Below are 15,840 nucleotides of genomic sequence, written 5' to 3' on the forward strand. Positions count from 1 at the left end.
TCTCATCATACATGACAAATAGACCTTCTAGGTTGATTCAGGGCTAAACATATGAATAACCCCTATGATGTAACTGGAATGATGAGATAGATGTTCTTCTTCTATGTTTTTGTTTTATTATTTCACTGCCATACGGTGTTCCATCTTGTCTCAAGAGGACCACAATGGAAATAAGTCCCAGACTTTATTGTGTGTTATCCTTGATGATTTTATTCATGTGCATGTACGGCTTTTTCAAGTTTAATGTGTGCTTGTTTTTTTTAAATGGTCAAATTAATAAACTAAACTAAAAATAATAATGCAAAAGGTAATGCAAAATACTGCAAAAAGTTGTTTCATTATCCCCCAGCCTTTGCTTCAGGGAAGGACACACTTGATTTTGCAGAATCGAGAGTGAAAGTAAAAAGTGGTCAACCCACATGTCTGTGCCTGTGTGTGAGAGTGAGTGAGAAAGTGACAGAGCGAGTGAGAGAGAGAAAAAGAGAAAGAGATAGAGTCTTAGTCAGTTTAGCAGGCAAAACAGCAGAACGCCATGAAGGATTGACGAAGATAGGCATCATTTCTTGAGCACCTTTTTTCAATGTAAGAATATAATCTATTTTTATTTCCATGTTCAATGTGTTATACTTTCATCTGTACTTTGACATACAAACCAACAAACCATCGGACGGTCAGACAGTGTCATGTACTGTCATGTTGTGTCTTGTCTCTGTCCTTTCCCTTCACCCTGTCTCCCTCTACTGGTCGTTGTTAGGTTACCTTTTCTCCCCCGCTTTCCCCCAGCTGTTCCTTGTCTCCTCTAACTACCCATTCACCCCGTTTCCCACCTGTTCCCTTTTTTCCCTCTGATTAGGTCCCTATATCTCTCTCTGTTTCTGTTCCTGTCCTTGTCGGATTCTTGTTTGTTGTGTTTCATGCCTGAGCCAGACTATCGTCATGTTTGCTGTAACCTTGTCCTGTCCTGTCGGAATCTGCCGGTCTATCTGAGCCTACCTATGTTTGGTTATTAAAGAAGCTCTGTTTAAGTTAGTTTGCTTTTGGGTCCTCATTCACTCACCATAACAGAAGAATCCGACCAAGAATGGACCCAGCGACTTCGGATCCTCTCCACTCAGCCGTCGGGATCCAGGGAGCGATGCTAGGCAGACACGAGCAGGAAGTGTCTGCTGCTCGACATGCCGTTGAGACCCTGGCCACCCAAGTCTCCAACCTCACAGAACAGGTTCACCATCTCCGCCTCGATCCACCGGCCACTTCCAGGGCTTTCGAATCTCCGGAGCCCAGAATCAATAACCCGCCGTGTTACTCTGGGGAGCCCACTGAATGCCGCTCGTTCCTCACCCAGTGTGATATTGTGTTTTCTCTCCAGCCCAACACTTACTCCAGGAGCACTGCTCGTGTCGCCTACGTCATATCTCTCCTTATTGGACGGGCTCGTGAGTGGGGCACGGCAATCTGGGAGGCAAGGGCTGAGTGTACTAACCAGTATCAAGACTTTAAGGAGGAGATGATACGGGTTTTTGATCGATCTGTTTTTGGGGAGGAGGCTTCCAGGGCCCTGTCTTCCCTATGTCAAGGCAATCGATCCATAACAGACTACTCTATTGAGTTTCGCACTCTTGCTGTCTCCAGTGGCTGGAACGAGCCGGCCTTGCTCGCTCGTCTTCTGGAGGGTTTCCGCGCAGAGGTAAAGGATGAGATTCTCTCCCGGGAGGTTCCTTCCAGCGTGGATTCCTTGATTGAACTCGCTATTCGCATTGAGCGACGGGTTGATCTTCGTCACCGAGCTCGTGGAAAGGAGCTCGCGCTCTCCGTCGCCTCCCTCTCCGCATCACTACCATCTTCCTCTGCCGGCTCGGGTGCTGAGCCCATGCAGCTGGGAGGTATCCGCATCTCGACTAAGGAGAGGGAACGGAGAATCACCAACCGCCTCTGTCTCTATTGCGGTTCCGCTGGTCATTTTGTCACTTCATGTCCAGTAAAAGGCCAGAGCTCGTCAGTAAGCGGAGGGCTACTGGTGAGCGCTACTACTCCTGTCTCTCCTTCAAGATCCTGCACTACCTTGTCGGTCCATCTACGCTGGACCGGTTCGTCAGCTTCCTGCAGTGCCTTAATAGACTCTGGGGCGGAGGGCTGTTTTATGGACGAGACCTGGGCTCGGGAACATGACATTCCTCTCAGACAGTTAAAGGAGCCCACGGCCTTGTTCGCTCTGGATGGTAGTCCTCTCCCCAGGATTCAGCGTGAGACGCTACCTTTAACCCTCACTGTTTCTGGTAATCATAGTGAAACCATTTCTTTTTTAATTTTTCGTTCACCTTTTACACCTGTTGTTTTGGGCCATCCCTGGCTAGTTTGTCATAATCCTTCCATTAATTGGTCTAGTAATTCTATCCTCTCCTGGAACGTCTCTTGTCATGTGAAATGTTTAATGTCTGCTATCCCTCCTGTTTCCTCTGTCTCTTCTTCACAGGAGGAGCCTGGTGATTTGACAGGGGTGCCGGAGGAATATCACGATCTGCGCACGGTGTTCAGTCGGTCCAGGGCCACCTCTCTTCCTCCACACCGGTCGTATGATTGTAGTATTGATCTCCTTCCGGGAACCACCCCCCCCCGGGGTAGACTATACTCTCTGTCGGCTCCCGAACGTAAGGCTCTCGAAGATTATTTGTCTGTAGCTCTTGACGCCGGTACCATAGTCCCCTCCTCCTCTCCCGCCGGAGCGGGGTTTTTTTTTGTCAAGAAGAAGGACGGGTCTCTGCGCCCCTGCATAGATTATCGAGGGCTGAATGACAGAACAGTGAAGAATCGTTATCCGCTTCCTCTTATGTCTTCAGCCTTCGAGATCCTGCAGGGAGCCAGGTTTTTCACTAAGTTGGACCTTCGTAACGCTTACCATCTCGTGCGCATCAGGGAGGGGGACGAGTGGAAGACGGCGTTTAACACTCCGTTAGGGCACTTTGAATACCGGGTTCTTCCTTTCGGCCTCGCTAACGCTCCAGCTGTCTTTCAGGCATTAGTCAATGATGTCCTGAGAGACATGCTGAACATCTTTGTTTTCGTTTACCTTGACGATATCCTGATTTTTTCACCGTCACTCCAGATTCATGTTCAGCACGTTCGACGTGTCCTCCAGCGCCTTTTAGAGAATTGTCTTTTTGTGAAGGCTGAGAAGTGCACTTTTCATGCCTCCTCCGTCACATTTCTCGGTTCTGTTATTTCCGCTGAAGGCATTAAGATGGATCCCGCTAAGGTCCAAGCTGTCATTGATTGGCCCGTCCCTAAGTCACGCGTCGAGCTGCAGCGCTTTCTCGGCTTCGCGAACTTCTATCGTCGTTTCATCCGTAATTTCGGTCAGGTGGCAGCTCCTCTCACAGCCCTTACTTCTGTCAAGACGTGCTTTAAGTGGTCCGTTTCCGCCCAGGGAGCTTTTGATCTCCTCAAGAATCGTTTTACATCCGCTCCTATCCTTGTTACACCTGACGTCTCTAGACAGTTCGTTGTCGAGGTTGACGCGTCAGAGGTGGGCGTGGGAGCCATCCTTTCTCAGCGCTCCCTCTCTGACGACAAGGTCCACCCATGCGCGTATTTTTCTCATCGCCTGTCGCCGTCGGAACGTAACTATGATGTGGGTAACCGCGAACTGCTCGCCATCCGGTTAGCCCTAGGCGAATGGCGACAGTGGTTGGAGGGGGCGACCGTTCCTTTTGTCGTTTGGACTGACCATAGGAACCTTGAGTACATCCGTTCTGCCAAACGACTTAATGCGCGTCAGGCGCGTTGGGCGCTGTTTTTCGCTCGTTTCGAGTTCGTGATTTCTTATCGTCCGGGCTCTAAGAACACCAAGCCTGATGCTTTGTCTCGTCTCTTCAGTTCTTCAGTAGCCTCCACTGACCCCGAGGGGATTCTCCCTGAGGGGCGTGTTGTCGGGTTGACTGTCTGGGGAATTGAGAGGCAGGTAAAACAAGCGCTCACTCACACTCCGTCGCCGCGCGCTTGTCCTAGGAACCTTCTTTTCGTTCCCGTTCCTACTCGTCTGGCCGTTCTTCAGTGGGCTCACTCTGCCAAGTTAGCCGGCCACCCTGGCGTTCGGGGTACGCTTGCTTCCATTCGCCAGCGTTTTTGGTGGCCCACCCGGGAGCATGACACGCGTCGTTTCGTGGCTGCTTGTTCGGTCTGCGCGCAGACTAAGTCCGGTAACTCTCCTCCTGCCGGCCGTCTCAGGCCGCTTCCTATTCCCTCTCGACCGTGGTCTCACATCGCCTTAGATTTTGTCACCGGACTGCCTTCGTCAGCGGGGAAGACTGTTATTCTTACGGTTGTCGATAGGTTCTCTAAGGCGGCTCATTTCATTCCCCTTGCTAAGCTTCCTTCTGCTAAAGAGACGGCACAAATCATCATCGAGAATGTTTTCAGAATTCATGGCCTTCCGTCAGACGTCGTTTCGGACAGAGGTCCGCAATTCACGTCTCAATTTTGGAGGGAGTTTTGCCGTTTGATTGGGGCTTCCGTCAGTCTCTCTTCCGGCTTTCACCCCCAGTCTAACGGTCAAGCAGAACGGGCCAATCAGACTATTGGTCGCATCTTACGCAGTCTTTCTTTTCGTAACCCTGCGTCTTGGTCAGAACAGCTCCCCTGGGCAGAATACGCCCACAACTCGCTTCCTTCGTCTGCGACCGGGCTATCTCCTTTTCAGAGTAGCCTCGGGTACCAGCCTCCGCTGTTCTCATCTCAGTTCGCCGAGTCCAGCGTCCCCTCCGCTCAGGCTTTTGTCCAACGTTGCGAGCGCACCTGGAAGAGGGTCAGGTCTGCACTTTGCCGTTATAGGACGCAGACTGTGAGGGCTGCTAATAAGCGTAGAACTAAGAGTCCTAGATATTGTCGCGGTCAGAGAGTTTGGCTCTCCACTCAGAACCTTCCCCTTAAGACGGCTTCTCGCAAGTTGACCCCGCGGTTCATTGGTCCGTTCCGTATTTCTCGGGTCATTAATCCTGTCGCAGTTCGACTTCTTCTTCCGCGATACCTTCGTCGCGTCCACCCGGTCTTCCATGTCTCCTGCATCAAGCCCGTCCTTCGCGCCCCCGCTCGTCTTCCCCCCCCCCCCCCCATCCTTGTCGAGGGCGCACCCATCTACAGGGTCCATAGAATTTTGGACATGCGTCCTCGGGGCCGTGGTCACCAGTACCTCGTAGATTGGGAGGGGTACGGTCCTGAGGAGAGGAGTTGGGTTCCCTCTCGGGACGTGCTGGACCGTGCGCTGATCGAGGATTTCCTCCGTTGCCGCCAGGTTTCCTCCTCGAGTGCGCCAGGAGGCGCTCGGTGAGTGGGGGGGTACTGTCATGTACTGTCATGTTGTGTCTTGTCTCTGTCCTTTCCCTTCACCCTGTCTCCCTCTGCTGGTCGTTGTTAGGTTACCTTTTCTCCCCCGTTTTCCCCCAGCTGTTCCTTGTCTCCTCTAACTACCCATTCACCCCGTTTCCCACCTGTTCCCTTTTTTCCCTCTGATTAGGTCCCTATATCTCTCTCTGTTTCTGTTCCTGTCCTTGTCGGATTCTTGTTTGTTGTGTTTCATGCCTGAGCCAGACTATCGTCATGTTTGCTGTAACCTTGTCCTGTCCTGTCGGAATCTGCCGGTCTATCTGAGCCTACCTATGTTTGGTTATTAAAGAAGCTCTGTTTAAGTTAGTTCGCTTTTGGGTCCTCATTCACTCACCATAACAGACAGTACACCGCCACGCCTGAAACCACAGCTAAGATCTCTCTTGTTCTCTTTTTCTCTTTCTCTTCCCTCTATCGTTCCAGTGCTTTACCCTGCAACATACTTTCTATTTTTCAAATGCACTTCTCCTTGAAGTTCATTAGAGCTGGACTATTATTGCCCTGCCAGAAGTATTTGGGTGGACATTTGAGTTAAAAGGTTGCTTGCAAGTTGTGTATTTTTATTTGAACTGTATTGAGGTGGGGTGAACTAATGCCATGTGGCCAAGAAGATTGTGGACATTGTTAAGGCCCTTGTTGTGCTTATGAACACCCACCCACCTTGGGGCTGCGGGGTAGCCTAGTGGTTAGATCGTTGGACTAGTAACTGAAAAGGTGATATGGTGTGTATTCTCTTTTCTCTCCACTGGCTATATGGTAAACAGGCTACACTCTAGGCAGTCTCTTCTGCTGATGTGTGTGGGTCTGGTAGTGGTACCAGTGGTCTGGTAGTGGTACTCTCTATTCTACTCTTTTCCTTTCGGCATGGTTAATACCTGCCTGGCGCCCGAACAAAATCTGTATCTTTACCCCTCTCTAATAAATACCGCTACAAGCTGACATAACCTGCCATGATATGGTCATAGCACTGTCATGGCCCATATATTTACACCTGTAGGGAAATATATTGCATTATTTTATGGCTGGTTATGACACCTGCCTAAGAGTGTCAAAACCCACATTCACTCAAATTAAAAATGTTCCCTGCCAAGAAGTTTCCTTTTGTTTGAAAGTTTGTTTCTTAAATGCTTTGTTGATTGTTGTAATGAATTCTTTACAGTCATGTTTTTTTTCATCATATTTTAAAAAACTGGTAGAAAATACATTTTATGAAAAAACTGGTAGAAAATACACTATACTTTACTTGTTTGACATCAATGTGTGAGCAATTACAATTATGTTTTAATATGGTAGATAAAATAAAAAGTATAGAACATAAACATACTGTTGACACGTAGGCTATGGTGTAATGGAATGATTTGCCATGTGTGGTAGGTTTTGTGGGTTTTGACACTCTTATGTAGGAGTCATATCAAACCATAAAATAACAATATATGTCACAACAGGTCTAAATATATGTGGAATGACAGTGGTATGTCCATATTTTAACAGGTTTTGACAAGTTATGTCAGTTGTTATGACAAACTATGGCATGGTTATGACTGTGTCGTGACGTGTTCTGACACTTGGTCTCAAGTACCGTAATTTCTGGACAATTAAGCGCACCTGAATATAAACCACACCCACTGAATTAAAAAAATATATGTATTTTGTACATAAATAAGCCGCACATGTCTATAACCCGCCGGTGCCTACTGGTACATTGAAACAAATGAACTTTACACAGCCTTTAAACGAAAGACGGCTTGTAACAAAAATAAATAGGCTTTTAAACAAAACACGGCTTGTTACAATGGACGCTCCGCTATCTTTACATCAGTGAATTTGCGGAAGTTTGATACTTTTTCCTCGTAGTCGGGAGGGAGCTGCTGACACAGACTCGTCCGTACCCTGATGGACAGGCCTTTACGTCTCATAAATCTTAGACACCACGATGGTCCACCTCTAAAATCCTCAAACTTCATTGCGGTGGCGATTGTTTTGTCTTTCAGTCGGATCTGCACAGTTGAAACACCTCGGCAGTCTGCTCTCTGTGTGTTGACCCAGTCTTCAAGCTCATTTTCTAGTTCGGGCCATCTGCTTTTCTTCCCTCTGAAAGCTTTTGTTGTCTTTTTGCACTGAGTCAGTTCCTCACGCTGCTGTTTCCAACGTCTTATCATCGACTCATTAAGGCCAAGCTCCAGTGCAGCAACTCTATTTCCTTTTCCAACAGCCAGATCGATCGCCTTCAACTTGAAAGCTGCATCATATGCATTTCTCTGTGTCTTTGCCATGATGAGGGTGACAAAATGACTACTGTAATCAGAATGATGGGAAGTTTGAGTGCGCTCGATTTACGTAACATTAGGTGACGGTGCTCAGTTTTTTGGCGGCATGAATCTTGTGAAAGCGGGAAAAATCCATAAATTAGCCGGGTCATTGTATAAACCGAGAGGTTCAAAGCGTGGGAAAAAAGTAGCGGCTTATAGTCCGGAAATTACGGTAAAGTGCTACCAAGCGTATTTTTTTATTACACCCCTGTTAGTGAGCGTTTCTCCTTTGCCAAGATAATCCATCCACCTGACATGTGTGGCATATCAAGAAGCTAATTAAACCCCTCAGAGTCTATTGATCCACTGGTGCATCAATCTAAGTAACATCTGTTGTGGAAAAACATTGAGTCAAATAATTGCACAGATACGGGAACTTGTAGATTCAATTAGACTTTATCACAATCATAGCAAGCCCTGCCTTTAAAGTATTCTGTCTTTACTTTACATATGGAATCCCCTCCCTCTATACTAAAATAACTCCTCTTGACCTTTCTCCACCATTATCTTTACATCTCAGTTCTTGCTTGTTAACGCACATCTGACAGCTGTATAGGTTATAATGGTAGCAGGGCCTTGGTCCTATATGTTCCATTCCTTATATAGCCATTCTGTCTAGGCCGTCAAAATGGAATACATTTTAATTAACAGGTGTTCCTTGTTAAGTTAATTAGTGGAATTTCTTTCCTTAATGTATTTGAGCCAGTCGGTTGTGTTGTGACAAGGAAGGGGTGGTATACAAAATATAGCCCTATTTGGTAAAATACAAAGTCCATATTATGGCAAGAACATCTCAAATAAGCAAAGAGAAACGACAGTTCATCGTTATTTCAAGACATGAAGAGCAGTCAATATGGAACATTTCAAGAATTTTTCAAGTTTCCTCAAGTGCAGTCGCAAAAACCATCAAATGCTATGATGAAACTGGCTTTCATGAGTACCGCCACAGGAAAGGAAGCCCTAGTGTTACCTCTGCTGCAGAGTATAAGTTCAGATTGCAGCCCAAACAAATCCTTCACAGAGTTCAAGTAACCGACACATCTCAACATCAGCTGTTCAGAGGAGACTACGTGAATCAGGCCTGCATGGTCGAATTGCTTCAAAGAAACCACTACTAAAGGACACCAATAATAAGAAGAGATTTGCTTGGGCCAAGAAACACGAGCAGTGGAAATCTGTCCTTTGGTCTGATGAATGCAAATTTGAGATTTTTGGTTCCAACTGCCGTGTCTTTGTGAGACGCAGAGTAGATGAACGGATAATCTCTGCATGTTTGGTTCCCACTGTGAAGCATGGAGGAGGAGGTGTGATAGTGTCACCAGCAAAGCACTCCCACACCGTCTCTGATTTATTTTGAATTCAATGCACACTTAACCAGCATGTCTACCACAGCATTCTGCAGTGATATGCCATCCCATCTGGTTTGAGCTTTGTGGGACTATCATTTGTTTTTCAACTGGACAATGACCCAAAACACACTTCCAGGCTGTGTAAGGTCTATTTGACCAAGAAGGAGAGTGATGGAGTGCTGAATCAGATGACCTGGCCTCCACAATCACCCAACCTCAACCTAATTGAGATGGTTTGGGATGAGTTGGACCACAGAGTGAAGGAAAAGCAGCCAACAAGTGCTCAGCATATGTGGAAATTCCTTCAAGACTGTTGGAAAAGCATTCCTCACGAAGCTGGTTGAGAGAATGCCAAGAGTGTGTAAAGTTGTCATCAAAGCAAAGGGTGGCTACTTGAAGAATTTAAAATATAAAATATATTTTGATTTGTTTAACACTCCATATGTGTCATTTCATAATTTTGATTTTCTTCACTAGTATTCTACAATGTAGAAAATAGTACAAAATAAAGAAAAGCCCTTGACTGAGTCGGCATGTCCAAACTATTGACTGGTACTGTATATTCCCCGAGTTTTCTTATATCTCCTATATATAGGACAGACACTTAAAAAACCCAGATGATTGATGATTTATTTTTCGCCTGTTTTTTCCCCCGTTTATGAATGAGTTATTCAATACGTTTCTACGGGCTATAGTAGAGAAGGCCAAATTCAATATTTTATCAAAATATGTGGCAATACCCCAATACACCACACTAGGTTTGTTTTCTGATCCTAATCCTATGATTGGATGGACAACATGTCAGTTCATATTGCTAAAGCTTTGAATGGTTGGAGGACGTCCTCTGGAAGTGGTCATAATTACCATGTGGTCTATGGAAGCGGGTAAGGCCTACGAGCATCCTAGGTTTTGTATTGAAGTTAATGTAGCCAGAGGAGGGTGGGGAATAGCTTTCCTCTGGCTACACTATTGTGCTATTCTAGAGTGTGTCATTGATACTACTGTAGACCTTCACTGCAAAACAGCGTGTTATAATCTGGTACTTGATGACGTGAATATATTTAGTATAGTTCTATCTAAAAAGGATAACTCTTTTAACATTACATTTTTTCTGAAAATCACTGAGTAGGATGGTCCTCCTCTAAGGACCCTCCACTGAAATCAGATAATGACTGTTTCCTGTGATAATACGTTTTCTGTGGGATTAGAATTTATTATCTCTGTTTTCATCACCATAATCAGTGAATTTATTTTTTATTTTTCAGTCTAAGCCCCGGACGGTGTCAAATCATGCCTACCCAAGGTACATGAAAGTCTAAGACGCACATTACTTCAGTTGAGGATTAATATGTCTATAATAACTTCTTGTTGTCCAATGTATATTATATTTACATAAATGGTATATAGCCTACCATGAAGGAAATACTGACTTCTTGGACAGATAATGGATCTGCTTGAACATTGAGTGATTGTGATTCTCTCTCAGGCCACAAAAGAGGGTCTGATGACCCCTCTACTTCAAATGATCAGGGCAGGGAAGGTAATAAACGCCTTTGTGCCATAGCAAAGGGAACTGCAGCAACACCTACCCTCGGTAAGATATATACGTTATAATAGCTACTTTAAGAAATAAACAGTAAACCTGATGTTAAAAATTATACCACAGCGTAATACAATTATTACATTGTAAACTCATTGTTTGTCCAACTCGTGTGTGTGTGTGTGTGTGTGTGTGTGTGTGTGTGTGTGTGTGTGTGTGTGTGTGTGTGTGTGTGTGTGTGTGTGTGTGTGTGTGTGTGTGTGTGTGTGTGTGTGTGTAGAGATGGATGTCATCAAAGTGGCCAAAGAGGGCATTGGAAAAGTCCTTAGCGGGCTAGACAAGGTGTCACCTCCATATGCAAACACGGATTTCATTGGTTATTTAAGGTAAGTGTACTTGTATTCTTCAAAAGGTTGGTACATCAATTTTTGCCATTTAAATGAATTATATTGCCATTCATTCTTCAAGAAAATACATACAGTGCCTAGTGAAAGTCTACACACCTCAAAGTTTTCGCATTTTGCTACCTTAAAATGAAATCTAAAAGGTGATTACATGTGATTTGTTTTCCTACCGATCTACACAACCTACTCTTATGTTCAAAGTGAAAGGAAAAAATATAGAAAATTCCTCAAGCTCAGTAAATTCAGTTGGGAATCATTGATGGACAACAGTATTCAAATCATGTCTCTGATTTTCAAGCAAATTTAAGTCAGGACTGTTCCGGTGAAAAATTTAACTCTATCCTCAGAACCTTTATTTAGCATACATTGGAGTTAGCCTGCCCCAGAGCAGGTACTGTAAGAACTTTAGGATTCATTGTCATAGAAACATACCTGGCTAAAAGGTGAGCCACAGTGTCAACGGTTATCCCAATTTGAATTCAGAGTTGACCAAAGTTAGCTTGCTAACTCCTCTATTCCACTATGCAGTATACCTCTGTGCTTTCTACTGTTTATGTATAGATAGACCTCAAGTCAATGAATTGCATTTTTAGTGTGACATTGCTTTTCTGTGGTTCACTGTTAACAGGGAAAAAATCTCAGCTTTGGAGGCTGTTATTGACGACAAAGTTGTTGTTGGTGTATTTGGGAGGTCAGGAGCTGGTAAGAGCTCACTGATGAATGCCATTTTGGGGGTGAATACCTTGCTGCCCTCCGGGACTGTTGGTGCATGCACATCAGTCATCATCCAGGTGGAGGCCAATATGACTGACTCCAACTACGTGGCAGAGATTGACTTCATTTCTAAAGAGGTGATTTTAGCAATGTTGATAAACCTCAAGATATAATTTGTGAAATTTTGAAGACCAGTTGAAGTCACTTAGACACCATGTTTTGTCCTGACACCATGCTGATATGATCACATTAACATGTTTGTTATTTAGCTCAGAGCCCCCCCCCCCCCCCCCCCCCCGGCCTGGATGCACGTTTTGTTTGTTTCCATAGCACTACATAGCTGATTCAATTAATGATTGCTTGAGGATGTGCTGGTTATTTGATTCAGCTGTGTAGTGCTACGGCAAAAAACGAAACGTGCATGCAGGGTTGGACCCAGGACCGAGTTTGGGAAACCTGATTTAGCTGATTTTATTATACAGAGCGACTTACAATTAGTGCATTAATCTTAAGATAGTTAGGTGAGACAACAACATATCACAGTTGAATCAAGTACATTTCCCTCAACAAAGTATTTAGCATTTATTTATTATAATATGAAACATTTGATCCATCATATAAATATATAATATATTCAGTAAAATAATAATGTTTGACTTTTTTTAGGAATGGGAGAAGGAGCTGGAATCACTTTTGAAAATTAAAGAAATGGATGGTGAGGAGAAAGATAAAAGGATGGTGAATATGGCGAACAGTAAAATCCAGGCATTGTACGGAGAAGATGCAGTCGGGAAAAGCTTTGATGAACTGAAGTCACTGGAGTCAGAGACATTCAGCGACATCCCAGAGTTTCTCTCATCAACTAGGAAAATCCTGTCATTTGACACAGTAAGTCATTTTAAGCCTCTTTTATACAGTTTTTTTTTGCTGTCTGAGGTCCAATATGTTCCCATTTGAAAACCCTGAACTTCACGGACATCATGACAAACAACATGAAATGCATAATAGCCATCAATTATTTTAAATATACCAGAAAGTTGTAAAAGGGTCGAGTGTGACCTGAGAATAATATTAAATCATTTGACAGGCCACAAAGTTCTCTACAGAGATCGCCTGCTACATACGAAGCAAAAGAAAGATACATGGGAAACAATCTAAATCATCTCAGATACACTACTGGCCACTTGTGAAGTATGTGACCATCAAGATGCCAAACTCCAAGGATCTTCTGGAACACATTGTGCTGGTGGATCTTCCAGGAACTGGAGACTGCAACAAGGCCAGAGATGAGATGTGGGAATCGGTAATCTTTTACTTTTGTGATCATTTCTGAATGCATTTACAGTAGGTCTCAATTTAATTGAACCTGAAGGTACGCTGTAGTGTGTGGTATTTATTTGGTTTAATCAGAGGATGGTTTTGGTTAAGCCTTCCTTACCAAAAAGTCAATTCTATATTGTATATTGTCAGGGCATGTTTTTCAAAATAAAAGCAAAGAAATGTACCTTCAAAAAGTTTATTAAAAACTAATATTAATTTTCACCAAAAAAATGTTTTATTAACAATTTCATTGTGGATTTTGATTTGTGCTTGGGGTCATTGTCTTGCTGGGATCCACTTGCATCTAAGTTTTAACCTCCTGGCAGAGGCAAACAGGTTTTGGCTAAACTGTCCTGGTACCGGGTAAAGTTCCTGATGCCCTTGACCATAACAAGGGCCCCAGGAACAGTTGAAGTAAAATAGCACCTTAACATCAAAGATCCACCACCAGAGTTTACAGTAGGTATGGAGTTCTTTTTTGCTTATGCAGAACCCCAAAAAGCAAAAAGAAGAAACTATTTATTTTAAGAATACATTTTAGTACTTTTTGCATTCAAGCTAAATTATGCATTTAAGACATGTGTATTGTTAATTTTTATATTTTTTAACCTTAATTTAACTAGGTAAGTCAGTTATGACGGCCTACCAAAAGGCAAAAGACCTGCGGGGACGGGGCTGGGATTTAAAAAAAAAGATAACACAGAAATATAGGACAAAACACACATCTCGACAAGAGAGACAACACAACACTACATAAAGAGAGACTTAAGACGACAACACAGGATTGTAGCAACACAACATGAAAACAACATGGTAGCAACACAACATGGTAGCAGCACAAAACATGGTTCAAGCATTATTGGTCACAGACAACAGCACAAAGGGCAAGAAGTTAGAGACAACAATACATCACGCAAAGCAGCCACAACTCTCAGTAAGAGTGTCCATGATTGAGTCTTTGAATGAAGAGATTGAGATAAAACTGTCCAGTTTGAGTGTTTGTTGCAGCTCGTTCCAGTTGCTAGCTGCAGCGAACTGAAAATATGAGTGACCCAGGGATGTGTGTGCTTCAGGGACCTTTAACAGAATGTGAATGGCAGAACGGGTGTTGTATGTGGAGGATGAGGGCTGCAGTAGATATCTCAGATAGGGGGGAGTGAGGCCTAAGAGGGTTTTATAAATATGCATCAACCAGTGGGTCTTGCGATGGGTATATAGAGATGACCAGATGACAGAGGAGTATAGAGTGTAGTGATGTGTGCTACAGTGCCTTGCGAAAGAATTCGGCCCCCTTGAACTTTGCGACCTTTTGCCACATTTCAGGCTTCAAACATAAAGACATAAAACTGTATTTTTTTGTGAAGAATCAACAACAAGCGGGACACAATCATGAAGTGGAACGACATTTATTGGATATTTCAAACTTTTTTAACAAATCAAAAACTGAAAAATTGGGCGTGCAAAATTATTCAGCCCCCTTAAGTTAATACTTTGTAGCGCCACCTTTTGCTGCGATTACAGCTGTAAGTCGCTTGGGGTATGTCTCTATCAGTTTTGCACATCGAGAGACTGAATTTTTTCCCCATTCCTCCTTGCAAAACAGCTCGAGCTCAGTGAGGTTGGATGGAGAGCATTTGTGAACAGCAGTTTTCAGTTCTTTCCACAGATTCTCGATTGGATTCAGGTCTGGACTTTGACTTGGCCATTCTAACACCTGGATATGTTTATTTTTTAACCATTCCATTGTAGATTTTGCTTTATGTTTTGGATCATTGTCTTGTTGGAAGACAAATCTTCGTCCCAGTCTCAGGTCTTTTGCAGACTCCATCAGGTTTTCTTCCAGAATGGTCCTGTATTTGGCTCCATCCCCATCAATTTTAACCATCTTCCCTGTCCCTGCTGAAGAAAAGCAGGCCCAAACCATGATGCTGCCACCATCATGTTTGACAGTGGGGATGGTGTGTTCAGCTGTGTTGCTTTTACGCCAAACATAACGTTTTGCATTGTTGCCAAAAAGTTCAATTTTGGTTTCATCTGACCAGAGCACAATCTTTCACATGTTTGGTGTGTCTCCCAGGTGGCTTGTGGCAAACTTTAAACAACACTTTTTATGGATATCTTTAAGAAATGGCTCTCTTCTTGCCACTCTTCCATAAAGGCCAGATTTGTGCAATATACGACTGATTGTTGTCCTATGGACAGAGTCTCCCACCTCAGCTGTAGATCTCTGCAGTTCATCCAGAGTGATCATGGGCCTCTTGGCTGCATCTCTGATCAGTCTTCTCCTTGTATGAGCTGAAAGTTTAGAGGGACGGCCAGGTCTTGGTAGATTTGCAGTGGTCTGATACTCCTTCCATTTCAATATTATCGCTTGCACAGTGCTCCTTGGGATGTTTAAAGCTTGGGAAATCTTTTTGTATCCAAATCCGGCTTTAAACTTCTTCACAACAGTATCTCGGACCTGCCTGGTGTGTTCCTTGTTCTTCATGATGCTCTCTGCGCTTTTAACGGACCTCTGAGACTATCACAGTGCAGGTGCATTTATACGGAGACTTGATTACACACAGGTGGATTGTATTTATCATCATTAGTCATTTAGGTCAACATTGGATCATTCAGAGATCCTCACTGAACTTCTGGAGAGAGTTTGCTGCACTGAAAGTAAAGGGGCTGAATAATTTTCACGCCCAATTTTTCAGTTTTTGATTTGTTAAAAAAGTTTGAAATATCCAATAAATGTCGTTCCACTTCATGATTGTGCTCCACTTGTTGTTGATTCTTCACAAAAAATACAGTTTTATATCTTTATGTTTGAAGCCTGAAAT

General features: G+C 43.8%; 1 protein-coding gene across 1 annotated transcript in view; it reads left to right on the top strand.

The window, feature by feature from the left end:
* The first annotated feature begins 427 nt into the window (after nucleotides 1-427).
* LOC149979456 (nuclear GTPase SLIP-GC-like) overlaps nucleotides 428-15,840 on the top strand; it is a 40,525-nt gene continuing 25,112 nt past the window's right edge. The window contains exons 1-7 of the mRNA XM_090194228.1: nucleotides 428-582; nucleotides 10,303-10,340; nucleotides 10,524-10,631; nucleotides 10,858-10,963; nucleotides 11,610-11,832; nucleotides 12,362-12,583; nucleotides 12,783-12,998. Coding sequence (XP_090050354.1) covers nucleotides 10,328-10,340; nucleotides 10,524-10,631; nucleotides 10,858-10,963; nucleotides 11,610-11,832; nucleotides 12,362-12,583; nucleotides 12,783-12,998 — 888 coding nt within the window. The 5' untranslated portion in view covers nucleotides 428-582; nucleotides 10,303-10,327. The remainder of the gene's footprint in view (nucleotides 583-10,302; nucleotides 10,341-10,523; nucleotides 10,632-10,857; nucleotides 10,964-11,609; nucleotides 11,833-12,361; nucleotides 12,584-12,782; nucleotides 12,999-15,840) is intronic.

The sequence above is a fragment of the Oncorhynchus mykiss genome, chromosome 12, assembly GCF_057628025.1.
Source record: "Oncorhynchus mykiss isolate SJ-2025 chromosome 12, ASM5762802v1, whole genome shotgun sequence".
Taxonomy (NCBI): Eukaryota; Metazoa; Chordata; class Actinopteri; order Salmoniformes; family Salmonidae; genus Oncorhynchus; species Oncorhynchus mykiss.